Source organism: Salmo salar, chromosome 25 (assembly GCF_965601325.2).
Source record: "Salmo salar chromosome 25, fSalSal1, whole genome shotgun sequence".
In the NCBI taxonomy this organism is placed as follows: Eukaryota; Metazoa; Chordata; class Actinopteri; order Salmoniformes; family Salmonidae; genus Salmo; species Salmo salar.
This window is the reverse complement of record NC_138315.1, coordinates 36,697,013-36,712,876: the sequence shown is the minus strand read 5'-3', so window position 1 is coordinate 36,712,876 and position 15,864 is coordinate 36,697,013. Positions and strand designations below refer to the sequence as shown.

Genomic DNA, 15,864 nt, shown 5'->3' with positions numbered 1-15,864 from the left:
TTTTGACACCCACCAAGTTTGGCACTCACCAAACTCAGATTTACGATAAGAAAAATTGGATTACCTTTGCTGTTCTTCGTCAGAATGCACTCCCAGGACTTCTACTTCATCCACAAATGTTGTTTTGGTTCAAAATAATCCATAGTTATGTTCAAATATCCTCTCTTTTGTTCTTGCGTTCAAGACACTATCCGAAGGGTGACGAAGGGTGACGCGCGGACGCGTATCGTGACAAAACATTTCTAAATATTCCATTACCGTACTTCGAAGCATGTCAAACGCTGTTTAAAATCAATTTTTATGCGATTTTTCTTGACCGGGAAACCCTGCTTTCGTTCAAAGACTCAAAGTTGAAAATTGCCTCTTCATGTGCACGCGCACACCCGTCTCATTGTTTTCAGATCGACCACTTACCAAATGCGCTACTGTTTTTCAGCCATGGGCTGCAAAGTCATCATTCAACGTTCTGGCGCCCTCTGAGAGCCTATGGGAGCCGTAGGAAGTGTCACGTTACAGCAGAGATCCTCTGTTTTCAATAAAGAGAGTGTAGAAGGCCAAGAAATGGTCAGAGAGGGCACTTCCTGTACAGAATCTTCTCAGGTTTTTGCCTGCCATATTAGTTCTGTTATACTCACAGACACCATTCAAACAGTTTTAGAAATGTTAGGGTGTTTTCTATCCAAATCAAATAATTATATGCATATTCTAGTTTTTGGGCAGTAGTAATATCCAGATTAAATCGGGTATGTTTTTTATCCGGATGAGAAAATACATGCCCTCTATCCTAGAGAGGTTAATCTAACCACATTGTCCGATTTCAAAAAGCCTTTACAGCGAAAGAAAAACATTAGATTATGTTAGGAGAGTACATAGCCACAAATAATCACACAGCCATTTTCAAAGCAAGCATACATGTCACATAAACCCAAAACACAGCTAAATGAAGCATTAACCTTTGACGATCTTCATCAGATGACACTCCTAGGACATTATGTTATACAATACATGCATGTTTTGTTCAATCAAGTTCATATTTATATCCAGAAACAGCTTTTTACATTGGCATGTGATGTTCAGAACATGCATTCCCACCCAAAACTTCCGGTAAATTTACTAAATTACTCACCATAAACGTTGACAAAATACATAACAATTATTTTAAGAATTATAGATACAGAACTCCTTTATGCAATCGCTATGTCAGATTTTAAAATAGCTTTTTGGCGAAAGCACATTTTGCAATATTCTGAGTACATAGCTCAGCCATCACGGCTATCTATTTTGACACCCGCCAACTTCGGGGCTCACTAAACTCAGAATTACTATTAGAAGAATTGTATTACCTTTGCTGATCTTCATCAGAATGCACTCCCAGGACTGCTACTTCCACAAGAAATGTTGTTTTTGTTCCAAATAATCCATAGTTATATCCAAATACCTCCGTTTTGTTCATGCGTTCAGGTCACTATCCAAAGGGTAACGCGCGAGCGCATTTCGAGACAAAAAAATTTGAAATGTTCCTTTACCGTACTTAGAAGCATGTCAACCGCTGTTTAAAATCAATTTTTATGGTATTTTTCTCGTAAAATAGCGATAATATTCCAACCGGACAATAGTGTTTTCATTCAAAGAGGAAAATAAAAAATAGCATGGTCGCGGGACTGCGCATCTCCAATCTCTTTATCACCAGGCAGACCACTGACAAACTGAGCTACCATACTCTGCCCAGAGACAGGAGATGCCTCAATCCACTTTCTGAAGGCTTTAGAGAGCCAATGGAAGCCTTAGAATGTGCAGCGTAACCCCAGAGATACTGTAGTTTCGAAAGGGACTAGAAAGAAGACCAACAAATTGTCAGACAGGCCACTTCCTGCTTGGAATTTTCTCAGGTTTTTGCCTGCCATATGAGTTCTGTTATACTCACAGACACCATTCAAACAGTTTTAGAACCTTCAGAGTGTTTCTATCCAAATCTACTAATAATATGCATATTCTTGTTTCTGGGAAAGACTAGTAACCAGTTTAAATCGGGTACGTTTTTTATCCGGCCGTGAAAATACTGCCCCCTAGCCCAGACAGGTTAAGAGTGTGCTCCTACTCTCAGCTCGTTACCTGTATAAAATACACCTGGGAGCCAGAAATCTTTCTGATTGAGAGGGGGTCAAATACTTATTTCCCTCATTAAAATGCAAATCAATTTATAACATTTTTGACATGCGTTTTTCAGGATTTATTTGTTGTTATTCTGTCTCTCACTGTTCAAATAAACCTACCATTAAAATTAAAGACTGATCATTTCTTTGTCAGTGGGCAAACATACAAAATCAGCAGGGGATCAAATACTTTTTTCCCTCACTGTAGGTAGGAGCAAGCCCATGTGATGCTTTGTAGGTTAGCAGTAAAACCTTGAAATCAGCCCTAGCCTTAACAGGAAGCCAGTGTAGGGAGGCTAGCACTGGAGTAATATGATCACATTTTTTGGTTCTAGTCAAGATTCTAGCAGCAGTGTTTAGCACTAACTGAAGTTTATTTTGTGCTTTATCCGGGCAGCCGGAGAGTAGAGCATTGCAGTAGTCTAACCTAGAAGTGACAAAAGCATGGATTATTTTTCTGCATTATTTTTGGACAGAAGGTTACTGATTTTTGCAATGTTACGTAGATGGAAAAAAGCTATCCTTGAAACAATCTTGATATGTTTGTCAAAAGAGAGATCAGATCAGCATCACACATAACTACTTGTGTGTATCTCTGTCTGTGTGTAGGTACGGCTGGTAGCTGTCTGAGGAAGTTCAGTCCCATGCCCTTCCTCTTCTGTAACATCAACAACGTCTGTTACTTTGCCTCCCGTAACGACTACTCCTATTGGCTTACCTCCCCTGAGCCCATGCCAATGAACATGGACCCTATCACCGGCCAGGGCATCAGGCCCTTCATCAGCAGGTAGCTGGGTGTGTGCGTGTGTGTGTGTGTGTGTGTGTGTGTATGTGTGGGGGGGTCCACTTCAATCAGTGTAGATGAAGGGGAGGAGATGGGTTAAAGAAGGACTTTTAAGCCTTGAGACAATTGAAACATGGATTGTGTATGTGTGCCATTCAGAGGGTGAATGGGCAAGACAAAAGATGTAAGTGCCTTTGAACGGGGTATGATAGTAGGTGCCAGGCGCACCGGTTTATGTCAAGAAGTACAACTCTGCTGGGATTTTCACACTCAACAGATTCCCGTGTGTTATCAACAATGGTCCACCACCCACCATCCCTGTAGAATGCTTTCAAAACCTTGCCCCCGATGATTTGAGGCTGTTCTGAGGACAAAGGGGGTGCAAATCAATATTAGGAAGGTGTTTCTTATGTTTTGAACACTCAGTGTATGTTTCTGCTCTCACCTAGGATATATATGTGTGGGTATGTTTGTAGGTGTATGTTTGTGTTGTGTGCATCCATGTAAGTGTGTGTGCATGGATAGCATGTGTATTGACCTCTAACTATGCCAACAGGTGTTCTGTGTGTGAGGCTCCTGCCATGGTGATAGCAGTACACAGTCAGAATATCATGATCCCATCATGCCCCAATGGCTGGGACTCACTCTGGATTGGCTACTCCTTCGTCATGGTGAGAGAGACAAAACGAATATTACAACGCCATGCCTGCTGTATCAGCACTTACCTTCTGTATCAGTACTTACCTTCTGTATCAGTACTTACCTTCTGTATCAGCACTTACCTTCTGTATCAGCACTTACCTTCTGTATCAGTACTTACCTTCTGTATCAGTACTTACCTTCTGTATCAGCACTTACCTTCTGTATCAGCACTTACCTTCTGTATCAGTAGCAGTACTCTCTCTCTCTCTCCTTCCCCCCCTCTCTCTCTGTCTACTCTCTGTCTCTCTCTCCGTCCTTCTCTCTGTGTAGCATACCAGTGCAGGTGCTGAGGGCTCTGGCCAGGCCCTGGCATCTCCTGGCTCCTGTCTAGAAGAGTTCCGGAGTGCTCCCTTCATCGAGTGTCACGGGCGTGGAACCTGCAACTACTACGCCAACTCCTACAGCTTCTGGCTGGCCGCCATCGAGGACGAGGAGATGTTTACGTAAGCCAAGAACAACTCTCTTTCTCTCTCTCTCCCTCTATCTTTCCCTTTCTGGCTACCAGAACTCTGACATGGTCTTGATTGATTGATGTCGTCTCACATCTCGTTCCAGGAAACCCGTGCCCACCACACTAAAGGCAGGAAGTCTCCGGACTCACATTAGCCGTTGCCAGGTGTGCATGAAGAGGACATAGGCCTCGCCGCTGACCTCTCTGTGACCCTTAACCTCCCACCACAACCCGTGACCCCAACCATCTGTCCGCGGTGTGGCTTGACTTCTTGTTATTGATCTAAGGATGGTGCTATTTCACTGTGTGTGAGGGAGGAGAGGGACAGAGATACACAGACACACACTCTGTGAAACAGAACAACAAAATACCCAGAGATCGCCGAAAGAACAGATCCACACACACACACACACACACACACACACACACACACACACACACACACACACACACACACACACACACACACACACACACACACACACACCGGAGACCAAGCCATAACACCAACCGGCCCTTCGCTCCATCATGCAGAACACTTTACTAACATTATCACAACGTTTCTCTAATGAATGGTGCCCAGTTTACGACTGCACTGAGTACACCCCCAATCCCCATTTGTAAACTGGCGTCCATTTTGAAAGGGGGTGTTTGTGCAAGTCAGGTGCTATTGAATCTTATCTATTTGCCTTATTATTTTCACTCAAAGCCACTGACTTTCAGCTCTGAGTTACAGTTATAGATATTGTTATTGTTCTTCACTTCTTTTATCTTTTTACTCTTTAAATAACACAGTACTAATTTAAGAATGGGAGTTACCACTGGCTACAGATGCTTGTCACAGTGAGAGATCACCATAGGTTAAGTGTTGCTAGCACACAGGCATAGTGATGGTTATGTTGTAAATATATTGCTTTTCTTTTTCTTACCTAACATAACAGCCACCATAATCTCTATTTCAATTTGTATTTTATTTATGAGATTTATGAGATTTGAGTTGCCAAAGAACCATAAACAATGTGAGATATGAAAGTACAGTATGTTATTCTGGTCCAACCGGACACAGGCACTTAAAGTTACAATACTGCGTTTAGCATTACATGTTACATTTAGCATTATATGTTACATTTAGCATTACATGTTACATTTAGCATTACATGTTACATTTAGCATTACATGCTACAGTTAGCATTACATGTTACATTAATAAGCATACATCAGTCCTGCCGCTATAGGCCAACACCTTCAGTGCCTTGTGGTTCACCATGAAAAACAGAACAGTGAAATAAAGCTGTGGCAGCATCACTGAAAGTGTGTATGTACAGTGCATTCGGAAAGTATTCAGACCCCTTGAGTTTTTACCTTACAGCCTTATTCTAAAATGGATAACAAAAAAAAATCATCAGCAATCTATACACAATAACCCATAATGACAAGCGAAAACAGGTTTTTCAACATTTTTGCAAATGTATTAAAAAACTGAAAAACCTTATTTACATAAGTATTGTGTCGAGGCACAGATCTGGGGAAGGGTACCAAAAAATGTCTGCAGCATTGAAGGTCCCCAAGAACACAGTGGCCTCCATCATTCTTAAATGGAAGAACTTTAGAACCACCAAGACTCTTCCTAGAGCTGGCTGCCAGGCCAAACTGAGAAATCGGGGAGAAGGGTCTTGGTCAGGGAGGTGACCAAGAACCCGATGGTCACTCTGACAGAGCTCTAGAGTTCCTCTGTGGAGATGGGAGAACCTTTCAGAAAGACAACCATCTCTGCAGCACTCCACCAATCAGGCAAAAGTTTGCCAAAATGCACCTAAAGACTCTCAGACCATGAGAAACAAGATTCTCTTTGGCCTGAATGCCAATCGTCACGTCTGGAGGAAACCTGGCACCATCCCTACGGTGAAGCATGGTGGTGGCAGCATCATGCTGTTTTTTTTTTCAGCGGCAGGGACTGGGAGACTAGTCAGGATCGAGGCAAAGATGAACAGAGCAAAGTACAGAGCGATCCTTGTTGAAAACCTGCTCCAGAGCGCTCAGGACCTCAGACTAGGGCGAAGGTTCACCTTCCAACAGGACATCGACCCTAAGCACACAGCCAAGACAACGCAAGAGTTGCTTCGGGACAAGTCTCTGAAAGACCTTGAGTGGCCCAGCCAGAGCCCGGACTTGAACCCGATCTAACATCTCTGGAGAGAGCTGAAAATAGCTGTTCAGCAACGCTCCCCATCGAACCTTACAGAGCTTGAGAGGATCTGCAGAGAAGAATGGGAGAAACTCCCCAAATACAGGTGTGCCAAGCTTGTAGCGTCATACCCAAGAAGACTCGAGGTTGCAATGGCTGCCAAAAGTGCATCAACAAAGTACTGACTATAGGTTCTGAATACTTATGTAAATGTGATATTTTTGTTTTTTATTTTTTATAAATTAGCAACAATTTCTAAACAACTGTTTTTGCTTTGTCATTATGGGGTATTGTGTGTAGATTGATGAGGGGGAAAAAAACAATTTAACACATTTAATAATAAGGCTGTAACCTAACAAAATGTGGATACTTTCCGAATGCACTGTATGTGTATGTCATTGGAGTCCACACTGGCACATATTCACACACACACACACACACACACACACACACACACACACACACACACACACACACACACACACACACACACACACTCTTAGTACAGGTGTGTTTTATCACAAGCCGAAGGTGATTCCACACACACTTGCTCTTGTTGACGGAGGAAATTCATGGCTTGTAGTTTGTGTGCAGAAGAATCCTTAAAAAGAGGAAGAGAGTCGTCAAACACTTATCTGTTCACTCGGCCACTCAATCTACTTATTGTGCAGCAATAGTTCTGTGTATGTTTCTGAATACATCTTTCACATTATTTTGCATGTTGAAGATTATTAATCATATGCTAGAACCCAAAGAAAGGCACATGCATATTCTTATTTTTACACTGATATACTTGACCATGCCAACTGAATAGCCTTACTCTTCCTGTACATACAGAACATTGAGGGAAAGGGGATACCTAGTCAGTTGCACAACTGAATGCATTCAACCAAAATGTGTCTTCCGCATTTAACCCAACCCCTCTCAATCAGAGAGGTGCGGGCTGACTTCATCAACATCATTGGTGCCCAGGGAGCAGTTGTTAGGGGTTAACTGCCTTGCTCAAGGGCAGAACAGCAGATTTTTCCACCTTGCCAGCTCAGGATTTGAACCAGTGACCTTTCAGTTACTGGTCTAACACTCTTGATCACTAGGCTTCCTGTTGCTCCCTAGATAAGCCTACTGCAATAGTCTTTCTGTGACAATTAGCTAGATAGATTTAGATAAACTAGATTTGCCATTTTGGTCAAAGACAGAGAGTGATGCATGTATGACTATGCATTTCAAGATTCCCGTGTTTTAAATCTACAGTACTTTCAAACTCCTTTTTAGAATTTATATTGCCAACTGGCAGGTGTCCCAAATCTAGAACATGAACCGTTCCCTGCTGCTCCCCTCTTTCTTCTGATGGTGAACTCTTGAACTCTAGAACCCTAGAACCAAGACTCTCCTCTCCCAGCCCTGAATCAGTCAAGTATCAAATTAATTAGATGGAAGAAATTAAGCTACCAGACCTTACACGCTACTTGTAACCAACAATCTTTCATATAATTAGTTTTGACCCAATCAAAGCCTTTTGAAAGTAGAAGGCTCTCATTGGCTAACATGACTCATCCTGCCCTTTGGTCTTGGTCAATGAGGGTCAGATTCAGAGATTTATTTCCATATCCCCTATACATGATTGCATCCTCTTCTCATATTATGTCATTACTCAACCATATTTTATGTATTATGTTATTATTCTTCCCAAATGCTTATTCATAAATACAGTATAAGCAGGACTCATTGAGGAATAAGACAGAGCTGGAGACCAATTTGGCTGGAGAGTTCTCGGGTTGTAGTCGCTAGTTTATGATGAGTAAACAGACCAAAACTATTCCCCTCACCTCCCAGTCCCCATACTGTGTAACTCATTCAATAAAATAATTTCTATAAAATATCATGCATTTTCATAACTGTGTCCTGGATATATGATATGATACAGGCTACAGTTAGTCTGGGTACCAGTCTGTTTAGCTAACATTCCACTCTGTATTCCGTGTCATATGCCAAAGTTTAGCTAAACAGACTTCTATAGGCACGGGTAAGCCTCGAGCAAGGAGCGAACAACCACTGTAGCCACAGATCTCACTTATTTAATGTTAGTTATTCCAGACAGATCTAGCATTTCTCCATCTGGAAATTACTACTTACAACACAACTGCAATTATTTTATTTCATGTTTGTCCAAGATAGCTAGCTGCAAAGCTAGCAAGCTAGTTAATTTAAGATGCCTCTAGATCCAGTTCGCCAGCAGAGCAGCACTCGCCAAAAAGACAGGTATGTCACTTTTGCTTTTAGAACTTTCTAATCACCTCTAAAGTTGTTTGGTATGCAATCGCACTAGCTACATATATCTAGCTGAAAATACTTGATGAAATGGATTGTTTCTTTGTAGCTAGCAATCTAGCCTGGTTGTAGGCTGTAGGTTACAGCAGGCAAGTACTGTAACATTGCAGTAGCCAGCTAACGTTACACCTTTACTGAATGACAACAATAAAGCCTGAACACTGCTCGGTCTTGCTAGTTGGGCTTAGAAATGGACAAATGAACATATGGAGAGATCACACATACATGCAGCTGTGGTGGTGGCACTTTGTTTTAACTATCTACCTGCTTTAAATAGTGAAAATACTCCAGCCTTTGGTGCTCCCGAGTGGCGCAGTGGTCTAAGGCACTGCATCTCAGTGTTAGACGCCTCACTACAGACACCCTGGTTCGAATCCAGCTGTATCACAACCGGCCGTGATTGGGAGTCCCATAGGGCAGCGCAGAATTGGGCCGGTGTAGGCCGTCATTGTAAATAAGAATTAGTTATTAACTGACTTGCCTAGTTAAATAAAATAAAAAAACAGCAGGTCTCCCATGAACAAGTGATGTTGACCTCAATGGGACAACCAGGTAATTAAAGCTACACTAGATAGTGAGAATGCACAGAACAGTGTGGTTCAGTGGAAGATTTTCAAAAGAATTTTCAGTCAGATGAGACACCTGGTGTCATTCATTTACAGATTGAGAAAGATTTCCATATCTGTTATTGCTAATGGTGTGGCTATGTGCTGTTGCTTTTAATAAACACACAGCAAACCAAAAGCTGACACCATTGGAGTGGGTGCCGGATAGACAATGGTGGTAAATATCTCATTCAAATTGAATTTAATTCATTAATGTGGCCACTTAATTTACTGTATGGTTATCGTTATAAGTTATGCATACTTAATGTTAATATTCCTTTACCCTAGGTCCTTCATTCTCGAATGTGAAGCCGACTGACCCTAGCAGGAAGGACCAGAGAAAAGTGTTTGCTTAAGGTACATTTACATTTACGTCATTTAGCAGACGCTCTTATCCAGAGCGACTTACAAATTGGTGCATTCATGACTTCATATTGAGTAAAATGTAATTCCACTCAAGTTCAGATTTAGATTTAGAGTGACTGACATGAATTGGAACCTAAAAAGCATGAGCTGGCGCACACACAGATAAAATAATTTTCTGTTGAGGTGGTGACTAACAGTGAATAAACTGTAAGCTATAAAATATATATATACTGCTCAAAAAAATAAAGGGAACACTTAAACAACACATCCTAGATCTGAATGAAAGAAATAATCTCATTAAATACTTTTTTCTTTACATAGTTGAATGTGCTGACAACAAAATCACACAAAAATAATCAATGGAAATCCAATTTATCAACCCATGGAGGTCTGGATTTGGAGTCACACTCAAAATTAAAGTGTAAAACCACACTACAGGCTGATCCAACTTTGATGTAATGTCCTTAAAACAAGTCAAAATGAGGCTCAGTAGTGTGTGTGGCCTCCACGTGCCTGTATGACCTCCCTACAACGCCTGGGCATGCTCCTGATGAGGTGGCGGATGGTCTCCTAAGGGATCTCCTCCCAGACCTGGACTAAAGCATCCGCCAACTCCTGGACAGTCTGTGGTGCAACGTGGCATTGGTGGATGGAGCGAGACATGATGTCCCAGATGTGCTCAATTTGATTCAGGTCTGGGGAACGGGTGGGCCAGCCCATAGCATCAATGCCTTCCTCTTGCAGGAACTGCTGACACACTCCAGCCACATGAGGTCTAGCATTGTCTTGCATTAGGAGGAACCCAGGGCCAACCGCACCAGCATATGGTCTCACAAGGGGTCTGAGGATCTCATCTCAGTACCTAATGGCAGTCAGGCTACCTCTGGCGAGCACATGGAGGGCTGTGCGGCCCCCCAAAGAAATGCCACCCCAAACCATGACTGACCCACCGCCAAACCGGTCATGCTGGAGGATGTTGCAGGCAGCGGAACATTCTCCACGGCGTCTCCAGACTCTGTCACGTCTGTCACGTGCTCAGTGTGAACCTGCTTTCATCTGTAAAGAGCACAGGGCGCCAGTGGCGAATTTGCCAATCTTGGTGTTCTCTGGCAAATGCCAAACGTCCTGCACGGTGTTGGGCTGTAAGTACAACCCCCACCTGTGGACGTCGGGCCCTCAAACCACCCTCATGGAGTCTGTTTCTGAAGTAAGCATTTCACTGTAAGGTCTGTTGTATTCGGCACATGGGACTAATTATATTATATTTGATTTGAACATTTTATTTGATTCAGGTTAGTGTATAGTAAAAGCTTTGTGATTAAAATAATATTGTGCCTCTTTTAGATCTGCCAAGCACACCTCTGCCAGCCACACCACCACTGCCCTTGACAGCTTCTGCACTGGGCCCATCAAGAGATGAGGTCGCGTCTTCATCTTGTACCACGGCCAATGGACAGAGCCCATTAGAGCGGCCAGTGATGGGCTACTGGCCAATCATCACGGAGAAGAAGATATCCTGAAGCGGGTGAATCTGCTCTGCTCTTAACACCAGCCCAGAGAAGCTCCTAGAGAGACACAGCTGTGGCATTATGTTACTGTAGAGAGTGAAACGGTCAGTGTCCCAGTCATGTCCTCAGTCATGTCCCCTGCCACCTACACTTACCCAGCAGAAGGCCTCACCAACTCAACGTTGCCGTTTGAGGATTTAGCTTCCGCTGCCTTCTTTCAATGGGAACTGGAGGCCTCGAAGCAGAGGGGGCAGTGAGGAAGGAGCGAACAGAGGAAAGAGATGTACAGGTTCTGCCAGCAGCCGCTGAAACAAATCTCCAACAGCCCATATCAGCTTTCCCTGAGTGGTAGGAAAATATCTACTGCCTAGTGTTTCCTCTGTACATTGTACAAGGCATCGGAGGGAGCTCCAGCAGTCTGCCTTTTATGAGACTGAAAAGAAGAGATGGATGGTGGAGAAGGGTAGTGACTCTATACACACCTACACACAGAAATAAATAGGAGCTGCAAATCTATTGTCATAGAAATTACCACCAGGGACTCAAAGTCAAACTTAAATGAATCATTCTTTATTTTCAGTTAACTGGAGAGGTTCCAACAAACTTAATGCACCATAGTACACGTCGGTCGGGAGCTCTGTCCCTCAATTGTTCGCGGATGATGTGTCTCCTCCTGGGCAGCTCACAGTAAGGGTCTGGGTGGGTCCTCGTTGTCTTTTGGTCAGACAGAAATTTCCTTCATGCTTCATGAAATGTGCCACCAGTTTTCTTCGCAGACCCTCACTAGAAAGCTCCGCAGGCAGAATCAATCATCCGGTTCTTGATGCCAAATTGTCATGGAAATTACCAACAGGGACTCAAAGTCAAACTTAAACTAATCATTATTTATTGTCAGTTAACTGGAGAAGTTCCAACAAACTTAATGCACCATAGTACACATCGGTCGGGAGCTTTCCGGGGCAGTCCCGTTAGTTCTCTTATATACTGCTTACACAGACAAGTTATATTTGCATGATTTACATTATACATTATTCCTGATTAATTAATTTGGTTATTGCTTAAACTATCAAAGGAGGTTCTATCAAAATACGTCATTATAAGTAAGCGAAATGAACACATAAAACCAGACACTTCATCCTTTCAAACCCTTCATTCTGGGTTGTGCAATCCAACTTGTAAAACCATTGCAGTAGAATGTTTTATGCTTCACTACAGGACACTATTTCCATTAATGGAAGTGGTTCGGACTCTCGTTGAATTTGTATCTATTTCACTGTCCATTATTTTACATTTAATCAGTAAGGCCAGGGAGGTGTGGTATATGGCCAATATACCACGGTTAAGGGCTGTTCTTATGCAAGACACAACGCAGAGTGCCTGGATACAGCCTTAGCCATGGTATATTGTCCATATATCACAAACCCCAGAGGTGCCTTATTGCTATTATAAACTGGTTACCAATGTAATTAGAGCAGTAAACTAAATGTGCTTTCAGCCAATCAGAATTCAGGACTCAAACCACCCAGTTTATAATACTGAACATACATTGCTGTATATTTTGTTGTACAAAGGATTGTTCTCCAACACTATCATAAATATGTCTGTGATTTCATTAAAGTAAACCTGAAAGTAAAGTAATATTCTCTGAGTTGCTTCAATGTTGTCTTTATGAATAAGATACATGCATGTCCATTGTTCTCCAACACTATCACAAATATGCCTTTGATTTTATTAAGTTAAACCTTAAGTTAAACCAATCTTCTCTTAGTTTTTCATGTTGTCTTTATATGCATTAAAATGGAAATGCAACGTCCTCCAAATGCAAAACGTCCTCCAGCTATTTCTGAACTTCTACTTTTGAAAAGCGATATCCCAACTATACATATATTAAAATACACACACATTTTTTACAACAGTCTTTTTAGGCATTGAAGCAGTTGTTCTGATGGGAATCCGTGATGTCATAGGCCTCCTTGCTTGAGGAACAATAGAGGAGCTAAAGAGAACAAAAGAGGAAAGCATTTATGCGAATGCATTTACATTCGCATATCAAACTGTTTATGCTAAACAGACCTAAAACCACTATCCAGCTTTGTTGTATGAAAAAATGAACAAATAGGTGTTGTTCATGAAGCGTGTAACTGCCGAGGTAGAATATTGAAAGTAGAACAATCCACTTTATGTGTTTATCTTCAGATTTAGCTTTTATTGACCTACTTTGCATCTCACAGGGTATGGATGTCACTGCTCTGAAAAGGCACTCAGTTAATCACAATGTGTCCCATCCTCTCCTGTAAAACGATTTGCTCTGAGGTAATAAACATTATTAAAGACAAAAAAAAATCTATAAACTGATTAAACTTTACTAAAACTCTATCACAAGTTGTAATGTAATTATTGTTTTAAGTACAGTGTACCAATTTCTGAGGGAATACACTCTCTTTTGTAAATGTTTTAAAATCATAGTACAGTGTAACAAGTATTGTAAATACTCATGTATTGTCCCGGGGTTGGATCGAACCAAGTCTCAAAAAATGGCAGAAAATGTCAAATAAGGTCACCAAAATTGTGCTCCAGCTATACACCACTGCCCAGCTCGAAAGTCACCATTGGGGAGCCCATCAGTGTACATCCGTTTTTTTTCTGTCGATGTAAAAGCGGTGTGATGTAGTAGTAGATAAATTCACTAGAGGGCAAACTCAGTCCACTGTGGTGAAGACTACAGTTCAGCTGAGTTCAAACTTCATCTGTCAGCAAGATTTTTATTGTGAAGCCATATTAACTTCACATTGCCATTTAAGTCATTCAGCAGATGCTATTATCCAGAGTGACTTATAAATGTGACAATAAGTGCATTCAACTACGCTAGTCAAGACTACAATGCAGCCAAGCCACCAATAACAAGTAGGCCTAACAATGAACTTGGATGTCCACCTCGACTGTGTCTCTCCCTGTTCCAGTTGCAGTGTATGCACCTTCACACGAGCTGGGGATAGGAGCCCTGACATCAGCACTTCTACTTGGCCCAGGGCCAACAAACCCACTCACCCCAGGCTGCTAAACACTAACGGATCAATGCACTCCGGGGAAAGAGGGGGAGAGAGAGAGATAACCTCCTTTCATCTCTCCATCTCTCCGCCTCTAGTCTTTAATCCCTTACCGGAATCCTACCCCTTATTTTCCTCTCCTGTCACCAGCAGCGAGACAAACATGAACTTTGACCACAGGTTGTCTGGAAAAACAGACCTTGACCTTTCACCTGGAAGCGTAAACAGAGACTGAGGTAACCTAGGTAGAGCAGAGAATAGAGACTCCTATTATGTTCTTAAGCTACTTACTCTAGCCACTACTGCACCTACAGATGAAGGAACTTAATTTGAGTCAGTTTGCCACAGCAGGAAAATAATCCTGCAGCAACAGGAAATTTTAATTATGTGGATTATACACTACATTACACTATATGGATTATACAATAAAAGTATGTGTACACCTGCTCGTCGAAATTTCATTCCAAAATCATGGGCATTAATATGGAGTTGGTCCCCCCTTTGATGCCATAACAGCCTCCACTCTTCTGGGAGGCTTTCCACACGATGTTGGAACATTTCTGTGGGCACATACTTCCATTCAACCACAAGAGCGTTAGTGAGGCTGGGCACTGATGTTGGGCGATTAAGCCTGGCTTGCAGTCGGCGTTCCAATTCCTCCCAAAGGTGTTCGATGGGGTTGAGGTCGGGCTCTGTGCAGGCCAGTCAAGTTCTTCCACATCGATCTTGACAAACCATTTCTGTATGGACCTCGCTTTGTGCACAGGGGCATTGTCATGCTGAACCAGGAAGGGCCTTCCCCAAACTGTTGCCACCAAGTTGGAAGCACAGAATCATCTAAAATGTCATTGTATGCGTTAAGATTTCCCTTCCCTGGAACTAAGGGGCCTAGCCCGAACCATGAAAAACAGCCCAAGGCCATTTTTCCTCCTGCACCAAACTTTACAGTTGACACTGTGCATTGGGGCAGGTAGCGTTCTCCTGGCATCCGCCAAACCCAGATTCGTCCGTCCGACCGCCAGATGGCAAAGCGTGATTCATCACTCAAGAGAACGAGTTTCCACTGCTCCAGTGTCCAATGGCGGCGAGCTTTACACCACTCCTTCCAACGCTTGGCATTGCGCATGGTAATCTTAGGCTTGTGTGCGGCTGATCGGCCATAGAAACACTCCTGATGAACAGTTCTTGTGCTGACGTTGCTTCTAGAGGCAGTTTGGAACACGGTAGTGAGTGTTGCAACCGAGGACAGACAATTTTTATGCGCTAAGCACTTCAGCACTCGCTGTTCCCATTCTGTGAGCTTGTGTGGCCTACCACCTTGCGGCTGAGTCGTTGTTGCTCCTAGACGTTTACATTTCACAATAACAGCACTTATAGTTGACCAGGGCAGCTCTAACAGACCAAAGATTTGACAAACGGACTTGTTGGAAAGGTGTTATCCTATAACGGTGCCGCGTTGAAAGTCACTGAGCTCTTCAGTAAGGCCATTCTATTGCCAATGTTTGTCTATGGAGATTGCATGGCTGTGTGCTCATTTTTATACACCTGTCAGCAAAGGGTGTGGCTGAAATAGCCAAATCCACTAATTTGAAGGTGAGGGGAAAAAGTATTTGATCCCCTGCTGATTTTGTACGTTTGCCCACTGACAAAGAAATTATCAGTCTATCATTTTAATGGTAGGTTTATTTGAACAGTGAGAGACAGAATAACAACAACAAAAAATCCAGAAAAACGC

At 42.5% G+C, this 15,864-nt stretch overlaps 1 protein-coding gene and 1 long non-coding RNA gene across 3 annotated transcripts in view; both read left to right on the top strand.

Moving 5' to 3' along the window:
* col4a1 (collagen, type IV, alpha 1) overlaps positions 1–8,154 on the top strand; it is a 163,337-nt gene extending 155,183 nt beyond the window's left edge. For both annotated transcript variants that reach the window (XM_045707489.2, XM_082969133.1), the window contains 4 exons: positions 2,763–2,940; positions 3,494–3,608; positions 3,910–4,082; positions 4,195–8,154. In XM_045707489.2, the coding sequence (XP_045563445.1) occupies positions 2,763–2,940; positions 3,494–3,608; positions 3,910–4,082; positions 4,195–4,276 (548 nt within the window). In that variant the 3' untranslated portion in view covers positions 4,277–8,154. The remainder of the gene's footprint in view (positions 1–2,762; positions 2,941–3,493; positions 3,609–3,909; positions 4,083–4,194) is intronic.
* A 390-nt stretch (positions 8,155–8,544) lies between these two features.
* LOC106586667 (uncharacterized) lies at positions 8,545–12,722 on the top strand. The gene is made up of 2 exons (XR_001324234.3): positions 8,545–9,565; positions 10,919–12,722. It is a non-coding gene; the product is annotated as an uncharacterized LOC106586667 (long non-coding RNA).
* Positions 12,723–15,864: the final 3,142 nt, after the last annotated feature.